Source organism: Botrytis porri, assembly GCF_014898465.1.
Source record: "Botrytis porri strain MUCL 3234 chromosome Unknown BPOR_008, whole genome shotgun sequence".
In the NCBI taxonomy this organism is placed as follows: domain Eukaryota; kingdom Fungi; phylum Ascomycota; class Leotiomycetes; order Helotiales; family Sclerotiniaceae; genus Botrytis; species Botrytis porri.
This window is the reverse complement of record NW_024066082.1, coordinates 468,578-485,093: the sequence shown is the minus strand read 5'-3', so window position 1 is coordinate 485,093 and position 16,516 is coordinate 468,578. Positions and strand designations below refer to the sequence as shown.

At 41.4% G+C, this 16,516-nt stretch overlaps 8 protein-coding genes across 8 annotated transcripts; 7 read left to right on the top strand and 1 right to left on the bottom strand.

The window, feature by feature from the left end:
• Positions 1-22: 22 nt before the first annotated feature.
• On the top strand, positions 23-5,763 carry EAF01_006303 (uncharacterized protein; the record flags this gene model as incomplete). Its single annotated transcript, XM_038914557.1, has 3 exons — positions 23-318; positions 378-5,677; positions 5,732-5,763. 3 exons carry the CDS (start codon positions 23-25, stop codon positions 5,761-5,763), a joined length of 5,628 nt encoding a protein of 1,875 aa, XP_038769512.1.
• Positions 5,764-7,133: 1,370 nt separating this feature from the next.
• EAF01_006302 (uncharacterized protein) lies at positions 7,134-7,832 on the top strand (the record flags this gene model as incomplete). Its single annotated transcript, XM_038914556.1, has 2 exons — positions 7,134-7,655; positions 7,701-7,832. The coding sequence occupies 2 exons, from the start codon at positions 7,134-7,136 to the stop codon at positions 7,830-7,832; spliced, it is 654 nt and encodes a 217-aa protein (XP_038769511.1).
• Positions 7,833-8,535: 703 nt separating this feature from the next.
• Positions 8,536-8,778, top strand: EAF01_006301 (uncharacterized protein; the record flags this gene model as incomplete). The annotated part of the gene is made up of 1 exon (XM_038914555.1): positions 8,536-8,778. One exon carries the CDS (start codon positions 8,536-8,538, stop codon positions 8,776-8,778), a length of 243 nt encoding a protein of 80 aa, XP_038769510.1.
• A 499-nt stretch (positions 8,779-9,277) lies between these two features.
• Positions 9,278-9,775, top strand: EAF01_006300 (uncharacterized protein; the record flags this gene model as incomplete). Its single annotated transcript, XM_038914554.1, has 1 exon — positions 9,278-9,775. One exon carries the CDS (start codon positions 9,278-9,280, stop codon positions 9,773-9,775), a length of 498 nt encoding a protein of 165 aa, XP_038769509.1.
• Positions 9,776-10,387: 612 nt separating this feature from the next.
• On the top strand, positions 10,388-11,077 carry EAF01_006299 (uncharacterized protein; the record flags this gene model as incomplete). The annotated part of the gene is made up of 1 exon (XM_038914553.1): positions 10,388-11,077. The coding sequence occupies one exon, from the start codon at positions 10,388-10,390 to the stop codon at positions 11,075-11,077; it is 690 nt and encodes a 229-aa protein (XP_038769508.1).
• A 47-nt stretch (positions 11,078-11,124) lies between these two features.
• EAF01_006298 (uncharacterized protein) lies at positions 11,125-12,108 on the bottom strand (the record flags this gene model as incomplete). Its single annotated transcript, XM_038914552.1, has 1 exon — positions 11,125-12,108. One exon carries the CDS (start codon positions 12,106-12,108, stop codon positions 11,125-11,127), a length of 984 nt encoding a protein of 327 aa, XP_038769507.1.
• A 427-nt stretch (positions 12,109-12,535) lies between these two features.
• Positions 12,536-14,104, top strand: EAF01_006297 (uncharacterized protein; the record flags this gene model as incomplete). The annotated part of the gene is made up of 4 exons (XM_038914551.1): positions 12,536-12,940; positions 12,993-13,499; positions 13,556-13,933; positions 13,991-14,104. The coding sequence occupies 4 exons, from the start codon at positions 12,536-12,538 to the stop codon at positions 14,102-14,104; spliced, it is 1,404 nt and encodes a 467-aa protein (XP_038769506.1).
• Positions 14,105-14,684: 580 nt separating this feature from the next.
• EAF01_006296 (uncharacterized protein) lies at positions 14,685-16,196 on the top strand. The gene is made up of 3 exons (XM_038914550.1): positions 14,685-15,713; positions 15,773-15,834; positions 15,901-16,196. The coding sequence occupies exons 1-3, from the start codon at positions 15,615-15,617 to the stop codon at positions 16,094-16,096; spliced, it is 357 nt and encodes a 118-aa protein (XP_038769505.1). The 5' UTR covers positions 14,685-15,614; the 3' UTR covers positions 16,097-16,196.
• The last annotated feature ends 320 nt before the right edge of the window (positions 16,197-16,516 follow it).

Below are 16,516 nucleotides of genomic sequence, written 5' to 3'. Positions count from 1 at the left end.
TTTCGACCCAAATCCATCCATCATGGCTCTTAATAATCCAAGTAGCGGAGCTCACTCGCAGCCATCCCTTCCTGCCTTACCAGCCCATTTACAATCAGATACGCATTTAACTGCACATCTTGCAAGTCGATTTCATGTTTCATTACCAACGGCAGATCTCTCCTCTCATGCCTTAATATCTCTCAACACATATTCTTCTTCGACAAAAGGTCCAGATGGAGGTAAAGAAGGGAGTGCAATGGGGGGCGCCGAGGGCATGGCCGACAAGGCATACACAAGACTTGGGGCCAGAACTGAGAATCAAGCTGTGGTATTCTTGTGAGTCGAAGATGCCAATATTCACATTCCCTAAAATATATTGCTAATTGGACAAATAGAGGAGAATCGGGATCCGGTAAAACCACCGTTCGTTCTCATTTGCTTTCTGCTTTACTGAGCAAATCCGGTACACCTCTTTCTACCAAACTATCTCTGTCCGCATACGTCTTCGATACTCTCACATCCACTAAAACAGCTACCACCCCAACCGCTTCAAAGGCAGGTCTGTTTTTCGAGCTTCAATATGACACAGCATCAACAGTCAACCCAACCTTGATTGGTGGAAAAGTACTCGATCACAGATTAGAAAGAAGCAGAGTTGCGGCGGTACCAACCGGAGAGAGGAATTTTCATGTATTGTATTACCTTTTAGCCGGTACCAGTGCTGCTGAAAAGGCACATTTGGGATTAGATTCTTCTGCAGATCATGGAGGCGCTGGTAATCGACTATCCACCGGAGGCCAAAAGAGATGGCGATACCTTGGTCACCCAACGCAACTCAAAGTGGGAATTAACGATGCAGAAGGGTTCCAGCTGTTCAAGACAGCATTGAGAAAGTTGGAGTTTCCAAGAAGCGAAATCGCCGAGATTTGTCAGATTTTGGCGAGTATTCTTCACATTGGTCAACTTGAGTTCGAAACGGCGGAAAATACAGCAGCAATGGGTGACGACAGTGGTGGTTATTCACACGAAGGTGGTCAGCAATTCACGGCCGTAAAAAACAAGGATGTTCTCTCTATCATTGCAGCATTTTTGGGTGTTGGAGCGACTGATCTGCAAACTACTCTTGGATACAAAACCAAAATTTTGCACCGAGAAAGGGTGACGGTGATGCTCGATCCTAAGGGTGCTAAGAGCAATGCAGACGAACTAGCAAGAACTCTATACTCGTTACTCGTAGCATATGTCATCGAAAGCATCAATCAAAGAGTATGCGCGCCAGAAGAATCGGTTGGAAACACCATTTCCATTGTCGATTTCCCAGGATTTGCTCAACAGCCTGCCACTGACTCGACTCTCGATCAACTCTTGAACAATGCTGCAACGGAAGCACTCTATAACTTTACCTTGCAAAGCTTTTTCGAATCAAAAGCTGATATGCTTGAGACTGAAGAAGTAACTGTTGCAGCTACCAGCTACTTTGACAATTCTGATGCCGTCAGGGGTCTTCTCAGGCATGGTAACGGTCTTTTAAGTATCCTTGACGATCAAACCAAGCGTCATAAGACAGACGTACAACTACTTGAAAGCTTGAGAAAACGTTTCGAGGGCAAGAACCCAGCAATAACAGTCGGTAGTGCAACTGCCAGGCTCCCAGGAAGTAACTTTGCTACTCATAATGCTTCCGCTGCATTCGCAGTTAAGCATTTTGCTGGAGAAGTAGAATATCCCGTTGCGGGTTTGGTGGAAGAAAATGGAGAAGTCATCTCAGGAGATCTTATGAACTTGATTCGCGATACGAAGAGTGACTTTGTAGGCCAGCTCTTTGGTCAAGAAGCTCTTCAACGTATGGTTCATCCACAAGAAAAGTCAACTATTATGCAAGCTCAAGTTAGCTCTAAGCCTTTGAGACAACCAAGTGTCATGCGCCGAAAGGGAGATCGACCAAGTCGTTTCGGTGGCTCAAAGAATGCAGCCGACTCGGTCGAAGACATCACTGAAACTATCGATTCTGGAAGCAAAGCTAGAAAAGGTCTCAATATTGACCAAGGCGCTGCTGCACAGTACCTGTCATCTTTAGACAATATCTTCAAAGCTCTCAACTCACAAAACACGAACCCATACTTTGTATTCTGTCTTAAGCCCAATGATCGTCGCATAGCAAATCAATTCGATAGCAAATGTGTACGGATGCAACTTCAAACTTTCGGTATTGCTGAAATCAGTCAACGGTTACGAAATGCTGATTTTAGCATCTTCATTCCTTTCGGAGAGTTCCTCGGACTTGCAGACACCGAAACAATCTTAGTTGGAAGTGAGCGAGAAAAGGCTGAAAATGTCATTGAAGAGAAGAGATGGCCATCGAATGAGGCTAGAGTTGGAAGCACTGGAATATTCCTCAGTGAGAGGTGTTGGGCGGAAATTGCGAAACTCAATGAACGTGGTTTCCTCGCAGGGCGCTACCCATTACCATCTGATGATGGTGGTGAGCCCAGACTCACACCAGGTGGTGAAAACCATGGAGCCTCAAAAGAACGTCTTTTGGGTCCTGGGGCAGCTCTACTCACACCATCTCCTGGAGCGTTTTATGGAGACAAGAAATCTGGTTACTTTGGTAGCCAAGACGATGCACGCTCTGATGCTGGTGCTTCAGCTCTTGGTCAAGGTGATATGTTCCGTAATTTGGATACCAAAGAACAATTGGCTGAGAAGGGAAATGAAAAGACCATGGTTGAGGTAGAGGAAGTCAGAGTCAGCCCGAGTCGTAAGAGATGGGTCGCAATCGTGTACATGATGACTTGGCTCATTCCTGATTTCTTGATACGATGGATCGGTCGCATGCCTCGAAAAGACGTTCGATTAGCCTGGAGAGAAAAGCTTGCGATCAACATGATGATTTGGTGGGCTTGTCTCTTCTCCGCTTTCTTCGTCGTGATTTTTCCAAAATTGATTTGTCCAACTCAACACGTTTTTAGCGCGGCTGAGTTGACGTCGTACGATGGCAAAAGCGCCGATGCCTATATTGCCATTAGAGGAACGATTTTTGACCTTACAAGTTTTTCAACTCGCCATTACCCATCGATTATACCCCAAAAGAGTCTATTGAAGTACGCTGGTCTTGATGCTACTGGCCTATTTCCGGTTCAAGTCTCGGCTCTCTGTCAAGGAACCACAGGCTCGATCGATCCTTCAGTGCAACTTGATTATACTTCTTCTAATGTCACTGGTTCCGCCTCTACAGTCAGCAGCACAGATGCTAATGCTGCATATCATGACTTCCGTGCCTTCAAGAACGATTCCCGCCCCGATTGGTTCATAGAGCAAATGATCATGCTTAAAGAATCCGGTTATTATAAGGGTCATGTTGGTTATACCGCGTCATATGTCAAAACACTTGCAACGAAATTGGACTCGATCGGCATCATCAATGGTAAAGTCTATGACCTTACCAAGTATGTTTCTGGAGGCCGTAAAATCATTGTCCCTGAGGGCGAAACTGCATCTTCGGATGTTAGTGTTGACTTCATCTCACCCTTGGTCGTGGACTTGTTTCAACAAAAATCTGGACAGGATGTCACGAAATACTGGAATGCTCTTGCCATTAGTGATGAGATGCGGTCTAGAATGAAGATTTGTCTCGATAATCTCTTTTATGTTGCAGATGTTGATACTAGAAACTCGCTCAAGTGTCAATTTGCCGAGTACTTGATTTTGGCTATCTCGCTCATTCTTTGCTCTGTCATCGTCTTCAAATTTCTCGCAGCTCTTCAGTTCGGTGGCAAAAACGTTCCCGAAAATCTGGATAAGTTTGTCATCTGTCAAGTGCCTGTCTATACAGAAGACGAGGATTCTCTCCGACGTGCTATCGACTCCATTGCCAGAATGAAGTATGACGACAAGCGTAAACTCTTGGTTGTTATCTGTGATGGTATGATTATTGGTCAAGGTAACGACAGACCCACTCCACGCATCGTTCTGGACATTCTTGGAGTATCAGACACTGTTGACCCTGAACCCCTGAGCTTTGAGTCTTTGGGAGAAGGAATGAAACAACACAACATGGGCAAATGTTATTCCGGTCTTTACGAGGTCCAAGGTCACATCGTCCCTTTCTTGGTCGTTGTAAAAGTTGGCAAGCCTTCTGAAGTTTCTAAACCAGGGAACAGAGGAAAGCGTGATTCTCAAATGGTCATGATGCGATTTTTGAACCGTGTTCACTACAATGCGCCCATGAGCCCTCTCGAGCTTGAAATGTATCATCAAATTCGCAATATCATTGGTGTAAATCCGACGTTTTATGAATTCATGTTACAAATCGATGCCGATACGGTCGTTGCAGCGGATTCTGCCTCACGAATGGTTTCGGCTTTCTTGGACGATACTAAATTACTCGGTGTTTGTGGAGAGACAGCATTGACAAATTCCAAATCTTCATTCATCACCATGATTCAAGTTTATGAGTACTTCATCTCTCACAATCTTGCTAAAGCATTCGAAAGTTTGTTTGGTAGTGTTACTTGTTTGCCAGGTTGTTTCACAATGTACCGTGTTCGAGCTGCAGAATCCGGAAAGCCTCTATTTGTCAGTCGCGAAGTTGTGGAAAACTACGCCAATATTCGAGTCGATACGCTTCACATGAAGAACTTGCTCCATTTGGGAGAAGATCGTTACTTAACCACACTTCTCATGAAACATCATGCCAAGTACAAGACCAAGTACATCAGTACCGCTCACGCTTGGACTATTGCTCCTGACTCCTGGGCTGTCTTCCTTTCTCAACGTCGTCGCTGGATCAATTCAACTGTACACAACCTTGCGGAACTCGTGCCTATGTCCGAACTCTGTGGTTTCTGCTGCTTCAGTATGCGTTTCGTCGTCATGATTGATTTGGTCTCTACCTTGGTTCAACCGGTCACTGTTGCTTATCTCGTCTATCTCATCGTCCTAGTTATCGAATCGCCAAGTTTTGTTCCTGTTACGGCTTTCGTTCTACTTGCTGCAATTTATGGTTTGCAAGCAATCATCTTCATCGTACGACGCAAGTGGGAAATGATTGGATGGATGATTCTTTATATCCTTGCCATTCCCGTGTACTCCTTGTGTCTTCCATTGTATAGTTTCTGGCATATGGATGATTTCTCTTGGGGTAACACTCGTGTTGTTACTGGAGAGTCGGGTAAACAGATTGTCATCACTGATGAGGGAGCCTTTGATCCTGCATCTATTCCACACAAGAAATGGGAGGATTATCAAGCCGAACTTTGGGAAGCACAAACTCAACAAGATGATGATGGAAGATCTGTAGTTTCAGGATATTCATATGGTACTAAGTATCAACCTAATGTCTCGGAATACGCCGTTCCAGCATCCCGTGCCATGTCCCATTATAATGGTTATGGCATCGATTCTAAGAATGGCAATCCATATCAATCTCATCTCTCATTGGCTCCATCGGAAATGGGAATGGGGACACCAGGAAACCGAGCTAGTCAATTTAGTGGAAGTCAATATTTCGGTCAACAAGAAATGGAGATGTCTAATTTGACAGGTTTGCCAAGTGATGACTCTATCTTACAAGAGATTAGAGATATTCTTAGAACAGCTGATTTGATGACAATTACGAAGAAGAGTATCAAGATGGAGTTGGAGAAGAGATTTGGTGTTTCACTTGATGCTAGAAGAGCTTATATTAATTCTGGTATGTTATTACTTATTCCTGATTTAAATTGTTCATCAACTAACTTTAAAATAGCAACTGAAGCACTTCTTTCTGGTCAACTATGAAGGAAATGAATGGAGCAAGATTTACATTTCAACTACATGCATATAAAACGGAGTCTTTATTGTCAATCTTTCGACGATTTGAATAATTTTCTTATTAGGATTTGAAAAGATTGGAGGGAATCAATGGGGGTTGGATTGGGTTTTGAAGCATTGGAGCGATCTGAATTGTATGGTTGTGAGAAATGGTTGCAGTGAAGATGGAAAGGAAAACTTGGTTACATTATACTACCGGATCATATTTGAGCTTGAAATTTAGTTTCAAGATGGGCAGAATGGAATGCAATGGGCGTAATTAGGGTTCTGGAGATTTTTTCTCCAAATAAGATTAATAACATTTTTTTTATCTAGTTTTTTGTGTTTTTTTTGTGATTGTGAATTTTGATTTGTGTAGATCATGGTGGTGAGAGGCGGAGTTAAAACTGAGGGGGTAAGGTGGATGGGAGTAATGCTTTGGAGCCTACGCGATAATCATTGTGGTGATGTTCTTACGAAGGGAGAGTCTTTGGATGTCATGTACTAGGTTTATATAAGAACGAATGTGATCAAAAATAATTGAGATAGTTTGCCCATCACCCGGAAGGGAAGAGAAGATAAATTCAGCTAACATTGTGATATCTAGAATAGTTGTTGGGATACTAGGGAAAAATTTGGAGTGTTGAGTGATTGCGGGGTAGTGGGGAAGGTTCTATGATGGAACTGCTGTGGAAAGATATGGAAAAGAGCTGGATGGTTTTGGGAAGATGAGTCGATGTGGTGAGTGCGTGTGTGCTAGGGAATTTGTCGATGAGGAAATGAGGAAGAGTGAAAGTGGGAGAATGGGGAGTTTGAGAAATGGGGATGTCTAGATGTTTAGATGTTTAGATGACTGGATAGTTATAGAGTGGTAAGAATATACACCGTAGCTTATGGGATACGAATGACGTGTGATAAAAATACTTTGAAATATCAAAGTAGGGAGAGGGTAGATTGTCTTCACCTCGATCCCAAATTGGTAAGAAGTGACATAAGATTGCGATTTCAACGATGATTTACCGCTTTAAGCTCTTTCAAATCTTGGTTATTAGTCATTCCGAAGATGAAATGTTTTGACAATTACTCATTGTTTGCTCTTTGAACATTCTAATAACTTCTGGTTTTATACCTCAATAATATCAATAGTCACCTTGATAATGGTCACTTGCCGTGCAACATAGATGAATATACAAACTTCGTATGCTTTGGAGTATATATTGTCTTAAGGCAACCATTTCTATATGGTTACATATTAAAATTCTCACCCAGGCTAGGGACTTTCTTCTAGAACAAGATAATTGCTTCCTCTACCCTTTATTTACCGAGTTCCAACTCGGCAAAATCCCATTATCAGGATCATGCCATCATTATTCAACCGAACCCCCGTCGAAGTTCGACAAAAAACCGAAATCGATCTTCTCAGAAGAAAAGTCACTGCACTAGAAAAGGAAATTTCGGCAGAGAAGAAAAATGTAGCTAGTTATGTGAAGTCTGAGAAAGATACTCTTGCAACCTGGCGGAAACATGTGGAGAATTTATTTAGGGGTCTGAGAGAGGATTATGCGAATCTACAAGAGAGTCTGGAGAGAACGGAAGCCAATTATAGGAATAAGATGGGATCGCCTAGGTATGAAAAGGGGGGATTTGAAAATAGTGGGGTGGGTAGAGATGATAACCGGGATTTGAGTGATTGTAGAGCTCAGAGGAATGAGTTTAGTAGAGAAAGTAATCGGGGTCAAGGTACTTATGGAGGGCAGAGAAATGAGGGGAGGAAGACGGGAGGGGTCAAAAGTTCTCCGACAAAGGAGGAGGAAGTCCGTGGAAGTCAAGGATCGAAGGGAGTTTGGGAAAGAAGTGGTCCAGGAGATGGGAATGATTTGGTGAGACAAGAGGATCAGGGAAGCAAGGACGATAAATCAAATTAGGAAAACAGCTGGGGACAAGGAGATCAAACAGAAACAGTTGAATCGGAGGCTCAAGAAGATCAGGGATTTGGGAATGGAGGATCTGAAGAAATTAAAGCGGACCAAGGTTGGGGAGGCGGGGGAGATGAATAGAAGAAAGAACAGACGGCTGAGGCGGTAGGAGGTGAATGGGGTAAATGAGTGGGAAATTATAGAAGTAAAATTTTGGATGATCGCTGGTAGGAAAATTTGTAATCCCTTAGCGAATCGATCAATTATGGAAGCTAAGCTCTAGGTCTTGTGCACGAGTGATTCGTAACACGAATTCAAATGACCGGACTTTGACTGTGGAATAGATAATTAATATCTTGAAGTAGATTATGAAATAAAAATTCAGTATTTGACAAATGATTTGACTGGACTAGCTACGGACTGATAGAATGACTCGTGAATTATTAGACTCCTTGTATGTGGAAGGAAAGCTTATTTGCTGTATATACGCTCCATGAATGATTCATAGACAAACTCGAAGATTAATTCGTAAGGTTGTTTGTAAAGTGACTATAATCTGTCAATATGTGACATATCAATGTTCATTAGATAGTATTACAATCATCATGACTTGGACCAGCAAACTTTGAATGATGGTAATATATACTACAAGTCGAAAATCACCACATTTCTATGAATATAGTACTATCCTTCTCGAAAGCCTCGAGTAAATAAAACAAAAGAAGACCAAATGGGAGGATTTTCAAGCTCAGGGTCCTCTTACAATCACTCGCAACAAGATTGGTATAATTCGTCAAACAGCCACAGGATCCCCGCGAATCCTCATACAAGAATTTCCCATCAAATGACATACGAACAGCTAAAAAGAAGAGTCATGTATCTCGAGGGAGAAATTCATAAAATGGAGGGAGAACTAGAAGCATCGGATCTCAGTAGTAGAATGTGGTGGACAGATGTAGAAAATTATTATAAAGGCATGAAGAACGATTCTGAGGAGTTTCAGAAGAAAGTTGATCAGAGACAAGTGCGGTTTAGAAATGCATTTAGAAAAGCTCAGGATCAGAAAAGAATTGCTAGGGAATATTGAGAAAGGTCGTAGGAGTGGTGAGAAGGGATTGAGGTTACTTGGGCTAAGTGAAGGGGAAATAGACATGAGAGTTCGGGTAAATGATAATACAATTTTTTTGGCGAATCAATAATTCATCAAGTCGGAATAATGATTAGTAGGTTTTGAAACCTCGGTAAAAGCACTGTATTAAGCCTTAAAAGTCTCGTTATGTGATATATATAGTCTTATTGAGCTTTCTGAAATTAACTGTAAGCCCCCTCTCCCCAACATCCTTCCATACTACTAATGATTCCTTATGCGTTGGCGAACACTATTCGAAAAAGCAGCCACGAATTTAACATTGTCATAATATCCCATCCCACAATTCAATCATACACATCTATTTTCTTGATAATGCAACCAAAATAAAAGCATATAATGAATACAAAATCATCAAGACATAATTATCTTTTCAGTGTCAGCACACTAAAGAACCCAAACACAACTCCAATCAAAAACACCAACCAAAATAAACCAAATGGGAGACCGCGGATACCATCAACGTCATGACCGTCCAAGAGTCAGAGAACAAGCGAGACAGGATATACCAACATTCCATCGTCTTTCACCCATCACACCTCCCTCAGATCTCTTCACCGAGATAGAAAAGGCAGTCGAAGGCACCAAAAAAGCGCGCGAGAGATATTTCTACTGTATCAATAAAGCAGATGAAGATCTTATGAAGTACATAAAATCCAGATGTGTACTTCCGATACCGATGGGTCATCTCGAAAGCTTCTGGGAAGAAGTAGAGAGGAGTAGGAAAGAGGCTAGAAAGGCAAGAGAAGACTATTATGTATGGTGTAAACATGGAGAGAAGATGAGAGTGAAATTAGGGAAAGATGTGCTTGGATTTTTGGTGAAGGAATTGAATTCTGTGAATGCTGTTGTTGGGAAGTTACAGGATGAGAGGATGGTGAGGAGAGGGAGGGAGGAATCTACAGGAGAAGTTTTAGGAGGCTTTGTATTCAGATAATGGGGTATTTTGCTTCTAGAAGTTGGGGAGTCGAAAGGACGCCTGGACTAGAACATCATAGAAGATAGACTCGGACTGTTATGTGTATTGAGATTAAGATTGCATCCTATCCCTTTTGCTTGTGATTCAATATTCGTTTTCCTCTGGAATGTGGTGACAAGATTTTGTTCGGAAATACATCAAGTGAAGTGAGATATTGTGGAATGACATGTACATAAACAAGAAGCTGACTAGACATCTATCATCTCCAAAATGTAAAATATCAATGTCATCATCTGATGGAGGAATGATTGATAGCCTTGATAAATGAGAGAAGGAATGACAGCAACTTACGCATCGTGAAATCAGATATATAATTGACTATGACTGATAAAGATATGGGATGCTAGTCTTTCGAGAAGGCCAATATATCTGGTTCTGTGATTGTTTCTTCGTCAGTACAATATTATTGAGAAACTATGAGTGAAATTGAATGATTTTGGAGCAACATTCAGCTGGTGAAGACCAGATATAAAAAGAACGCAACGACCGATCTAGAATGATATTCAATCATTCAATTACTACGACGGGAAGAATATAATAACAAGAATAACTATCACTACAATCCATCCAATGACCATCGCCACATTATCCAACCCCGAATGGTGGGAGCAAAGACAATGTTGCGATGGGTCAAAATTCTACTACAACATCGCAACAAATGAAAGAACAAAACTAAATCCAACTCGTGGTCCACTTCCGCCAGGTTGGCTCGAGTTTAAAGATCAAGGAGAAATTCTGGCCCGCCAAGTTCGCACTGGAATCATTGCAAAAAGAGATCCACGATGCTACCGACCAGATCAAGAAAGACGAGCGGCTGCAACAATTCATGAATGGACTACGCATCTAGCAAGTCCTTTATATAGTCAACCTACTGCTCATAGCGTCTTGAGAATCATCTGGAGAGATGCGGAAATGCATCTTCCTGGATTTCGAATAGATTTGGAACAATATGAAAAGTTGAGAAAGAAGGCTACCTTTAATGCTGAGCTTGTTCAAAGTTTGGATGATAATCTTCAAGCTATTGAGACATGGCGGGCAATGGCTGAGATACAAGTGGAAAAATTGGAAAAGAATGCTGCTGCTTCGGGAAGGAATATTAATGTGGAAGGATTGAGAAGAAACTTTGACGCTTTTGGAAAAGCAGTTGATGAAGCCGCACAAGAAATGATTGAAGGGTGGTTGACAAGGGAGCATAACATGTATTTGTTGAAATTATTAGAAGCTTTCTTTAGTTCATTGAGAAGGCCAACATGGGGATAGTTGAATTATGTAGATGCGATGCTCCCTTCACGGTATATTTTATTAGTCTAGAAAATCTTACTCAAAACCCTCTTCACCTGTTCTGGTTGACTCTGAGTCTTGTTCTTCAATGCTGGAGCATTTTGCTTGAAGCGCATTGGTCTATTAGCATCCTTCTTCTGCTTCTTTGCTTCCACATCTTCATCCTTTGAGACATCGGCATCATCACCATCCTTCCTCTTCTTTGCAGCCTTCTTAGCTTCCATTCCCTCCTGTATCTTCGCACGTTCAACATTTTGTACGTATTCCTTATTCTCCTTTGTCGTTTTGCTGATTTCGGCTCTCATTCTGCTGTTTCTTTCCGCATTTTCCGCCGCAATTTGTTCCGTCAAGTTGTTCCATTTGAAACCCTTCAAATATAGGAGATTCCATACATCGTCATGATAATAGTTTCCCTTTTTGCCTCCAATTGTATTCGCATTCAATAATTCGCACACTTTCTTGGCATCCGCTTTATTGACAAATTCTACCCATCCATCCACAAATGATCGCTTCTTGTTTCCTCCATTGCGAACTCGTCTTGTGTGCGAAGCTGGATCTTCAGGTGTCATGAATATGCGATTGATTTCACCGTATGGTTCAAGGAGTGATCTTAATTTTGTTGGCTTCATGAAAGGTGGTATTCGGGAAAGATAGACAACACCGGATTTTTTGATGGCAGCAGCACTTGCGACAAGATTTTTCTTGGTGAGAGGCCTTGAAATTCCTGGTAATTCCAATTCTTTCGAGGTATTCTTTGGTTTCGATTTCGATTCTGATTTCGATTCGGTCTCTTTCGAAGCTTCTTCGATTCTATCGTCCTTGGAGCCTTGTTCTTCTTGATCGCTATTCTCTTCGATATCTTCTTCATCGCTTTGATCGTCATCAACCTTTCTCCTCTTTAAACTTCTGCCTCCCTTTTTGAGATCCTCTGCTTCCGAGTTATATCCTTGACTCTCGTCTCCGTCACTCTCCTCCAAATCTAGGAAATCATTGTGCTTTCTCGTCGCCATTCTTTTGATTGATTGATTGATTGACCGACTGACTGATTGATGGATCGATTGACTTATTACTTGGTCGGTCGAATAGCTTGATTGATAAATTGGAAGAAATTCGGATTGTAAAGAATTGTCAATTTTGACCAGGATCACTTATCAATTTTTTGGGGTGGTGGTAGTGGTGGTGAATTAACAAAAAGTTAAAAATCTTTAGCCGCTTGCTTATAATGTATCGGAACCCCTGTTACATCCTGTCATGATATTGACGCATAGCGATACCGGTAAGTGGGCGTCACTGATAGCTTTGCTTGATTATCTTTATCCCACCACCCCACTAGAAATAAATCTGCAACATAAGAAGAGTTTCATTGTCATTGTCATTGCCATTGTTGTTTGTTGTGTTGAATTTTAATCAATTTTAAGAAGACACATATCATTCAAAATGTCCGTCGAAACAATCACTACCATTTCTCCTATCACCAACAAGCCTGTCTTGACTAGAATTGGAATCTCTGCGGAAGATTTACAGCAATTGCCCATCACTGCCACTGAAGCTTTCTTAAAATATCGTAAGACTTCATTGAAAGAACGCCAAGACATCGTGAAGAAAGCCCTTAAGCTCTTGAACGATAAGCAAGATGAATTGGCGAAGGAGTTAACGGAACAAATGGGTCGACCCATTGCCTATACTGCGAAAGAAGTTACCACAGCTGTGAAGAGGGGCGAATACCTTTTGAAGATTAGTGAGGATGCATTGAAAGATACAGATGGAGAAGCGGAGAAAGGATTCAAGAGATTCATTCGAAAGGTGCCAGTTGGACCATGTCTCATTCTCTTTGCATGGAACGTAAGTTTTGTTTTCCTGGCCCTCATTTCTCTGGCTAACTCGATGTTTTCAGTACCCCTATCTCATTCTCGTCAACTCTCTGATACCTGCTCTCCTCGCTGGTAACTCGGTCATTCTCAAGCCATCTCCGCAGACACCTACAATTGTTGAACACATGGCATCCATCTTTTCTGAGGCTGGCCTTCCAGATAATGTCATCCAATATTTCCATTGCGGCTCCCCCCTCATTATCGAATCTATTGTTAGAGATCCACAAGTAGCTCTCGTGTGCTTCACTGGATCTGTAGCTGGTGGTTTGGCCACAGCTAAGGCAGCAGCAGACAGAATTGTGAATGTTGGACTCGAACTTGGTGGCAAAGATCCCGCATACGTAAGAGGTGATGTTGATGTAGCGTGGGCAGCGGAGGAGATCGTCGATGGAGCTGTCTTCAACTCGGGTCAAAGTTGTTGTAGCTTGGAAAGAATCTATGTTGATGAGAAGATCCATGATGAATTCATTGAGGCGTTGCAAAGTGTCTTGAAGAACTACAAATTAGGTGACCCTTTCAATAAGGAAACGGCAAGTACCTCACACACAATTATCGCTGGCTAAATACTTACTACTTGCTTATGCAGCATGTCGGTCCCGTCGTCTCAAAGAGGTCAAAGGAAACGATCGAGGCACATATCAAGGATGCATTAGATAAGGGTGCCAAGGATCTCACGCCCGAGAATGAAACCTTCAAGTCTCCTCCCTCAGAAGGCAACTACGTTAAACCTACATTGCTTGTTAATGTTGATCATAGTATGACTGTGATGACTGAGGAAACTTTCGGTCCAGTCATTCCCGTGATGAAAGTAAAGAATGACGAAGAGGCCATCAAACTCATGAATGACAGTGAGTTTGGCTTAACCGCCTCAATTTGGACAAAAGACACGGCAAAAGCAGCCGAATTAGCTGAAGATGTAGAGGCTGGAACTGTCTTTGTGAACAGATGTGATTATCCAAGCCCTGTAAGTTACTTTTACCCTTTAATGATGTACATGAACACGGCTCATAATTATTGATAGGACCTTGCATGGACTGGATGGAAAAATTCCGGAAGGGGCGTCACTCTAAGTAAATTTGGCTTTGAACAATTCGTCAAGCTGAAGAGTTACCACTTGAAGGATTACCCTAAATAAGGGCTTTTAAGTATTACTTCTACACATGTGTGCTTGTAGTACGGAACTCTCGAACGACTTTTGAGTATTTTGACACCAGGAATCATAGCCACAAATCGATAAGTCCTCGTCAACAAGGAGCATTCAAGTAGAAATAAGCGATTGAAGGATTTGATATAGACGAATGACGAATATACATTATCTTTTTCCACGGCGCTGAAATTATTTTTTGATGATCAAGTTCTACACATGTCGAATGTCATTCTGGCATTGATGGGCCAAGGCGCTTCTACGCCATTGGAACACAGATATCAATTTTTAGCCAAGCAATATGCACATTTTATTAGTGATACAATCTCGAAGAATTCTTGTTGATCCATTTTCCAAGGTAACGCAAGGGAACCAATTGATTGGACATGACAATTGAGAAATGGGTGAAGATTACTAGTAATAAGCCTTACTGCGAAATCATTGGAAGGGGGAATTCTTTTGAAAAGTTAATCACATGATCAACCCTTCCTAATTCCTATCTTCCTGTTGTGCTCCCTCACATTTCCACGCTTTTCCCTTATTCCGGGTATGTCCTTGGGGCGACATTCCGTGCCTCCTTGATTTGAATCTGTACATCATAATTATTGAAGGGGAATTTATGTAATTCATCAATTTACTTCAAGTCAATTTAGTCACGTTGATGAATCGAGGAGAATTTCATATATTTATTTATTTATTACTATTATTACCCACGTAGTATTATTGTATGGTGTTACTGACTTGAATTGTCTATCTACTATGTACTTGCTAAGTATCTAGTATTTCTTTTGACATTAAACTTGTTCAGCTCGTTAACCCCCCTTTGATAGATTTAGTGGGAAAGAAGCGATACATCTTGATCATCAACATTCCAGAAGGGCCCTCATCTGATAAGGGATTAATCAAGGGAAACTTCTCATTTCCTTCAAGTTTTGGAGTAAGGAATCCGCCACGTTACGTCGCCGGATTGCCGTTACTTTGAGGCGTACCAAAGAATGGGAATTTTGATGCACCCGAAGTAGTACTAATTGTAGTACTGACTCTGTGTAATTTCTCATTTGATAGTATCGTTGCCCTTGACAGCAAACTGGTGATTTATATTCATCAATTTATTTTCCTCTCCTCAATCATGTTTTCTCATATATCTTGTTCAATCATCGCCAGTCTTGTTATTCGAGATATTGGCAGACAGCTCTTCAGCAATTCTTCTTCTTCTACTTCTTTTTATAGTCAGCAACACAACAATCATTCTTTCATTTATTTTCTTGTGTCATTAATTACAGTCATTCCTCAATCACGCGTCTTTCAATATCTTGCATATTCATCGTTTCAGAAAGGCGCGTCTGCCTTACATTTTTATTCTCGTTCTCAATCTACAATATATCATCACGAGGACCTTCAATTACCAATATAACAATAACTTATCGTTAGACATCACAAGATATATATATTTATATACGCACATACTTTCATCTCAATCTCAATTCAATCCCTTATCAACATGTCCTGCATACACCTCAAAGCTACACTCTTAAAATTCAGTAACAAATGTGCTGAAACCTTGGGATTAAAATCAAAAACACCTAAACCTTTATCTATAGTAAGTATCTGATCATATCTGAATTCAGCATTGTAATATCTCTAACATGGTCATTACAGAGCGCACCCTTCAATTTTCAAGAAGGACCAGCAGTAAATCTCCCCGGCTATTCCGAGGATGAGTAAGTTAGCCTTCCCACTTCTCAAATCTCTTTCAATACCTCCAAATCCTCATAACATCTTGACAGAATATCACTCATGAAGGAAAAAGCTATTGCATCAACAGCCGTCGTTTCAGATAATCACTATGCGAATCTAAATCGATGTTACGATTCAGATATCTCGGAATCAAATTCGAGGACGGGATCTCATGGGTGTGGAATTGGGAGGAGTGTGGTTTATCATGCGAGGAGAGCTAGTAGAGGGTGTATGTATGGGAATTGAGGTGGATGGGTGGTGATGAAGATTGGTAGGGTGGTTGGGGTCACTTGTATGATTATGCGTTGGTGTACGATAGGTATTGGTTGGGTGGGTGGGTAGGATGGTTATGGTTGTTGTTTTGGGGTTATATGGATTGGATGGATGGGTGGGTGGGTGGGGGGTGTTGGATTATTGTTATATTATCAATATTATTACGGGATGGGGTCTTGACGGTACGGAAGGGGAAACTTTCGATCATATAATTGATTATGGTGATAAATTGGGGCTGGGTGGTAATGGGAACCGGAATAGATGGTCACATGGTGACTTCATAAATTGATAGAAAGAAGGGGAAAGACGAAAGCAATAAACTAATTTTTCCATCCTTATCATCTTGAGATAGTTTCTTAAGAAGTCAATCATCCCATTTTTACTTGAAGTAAC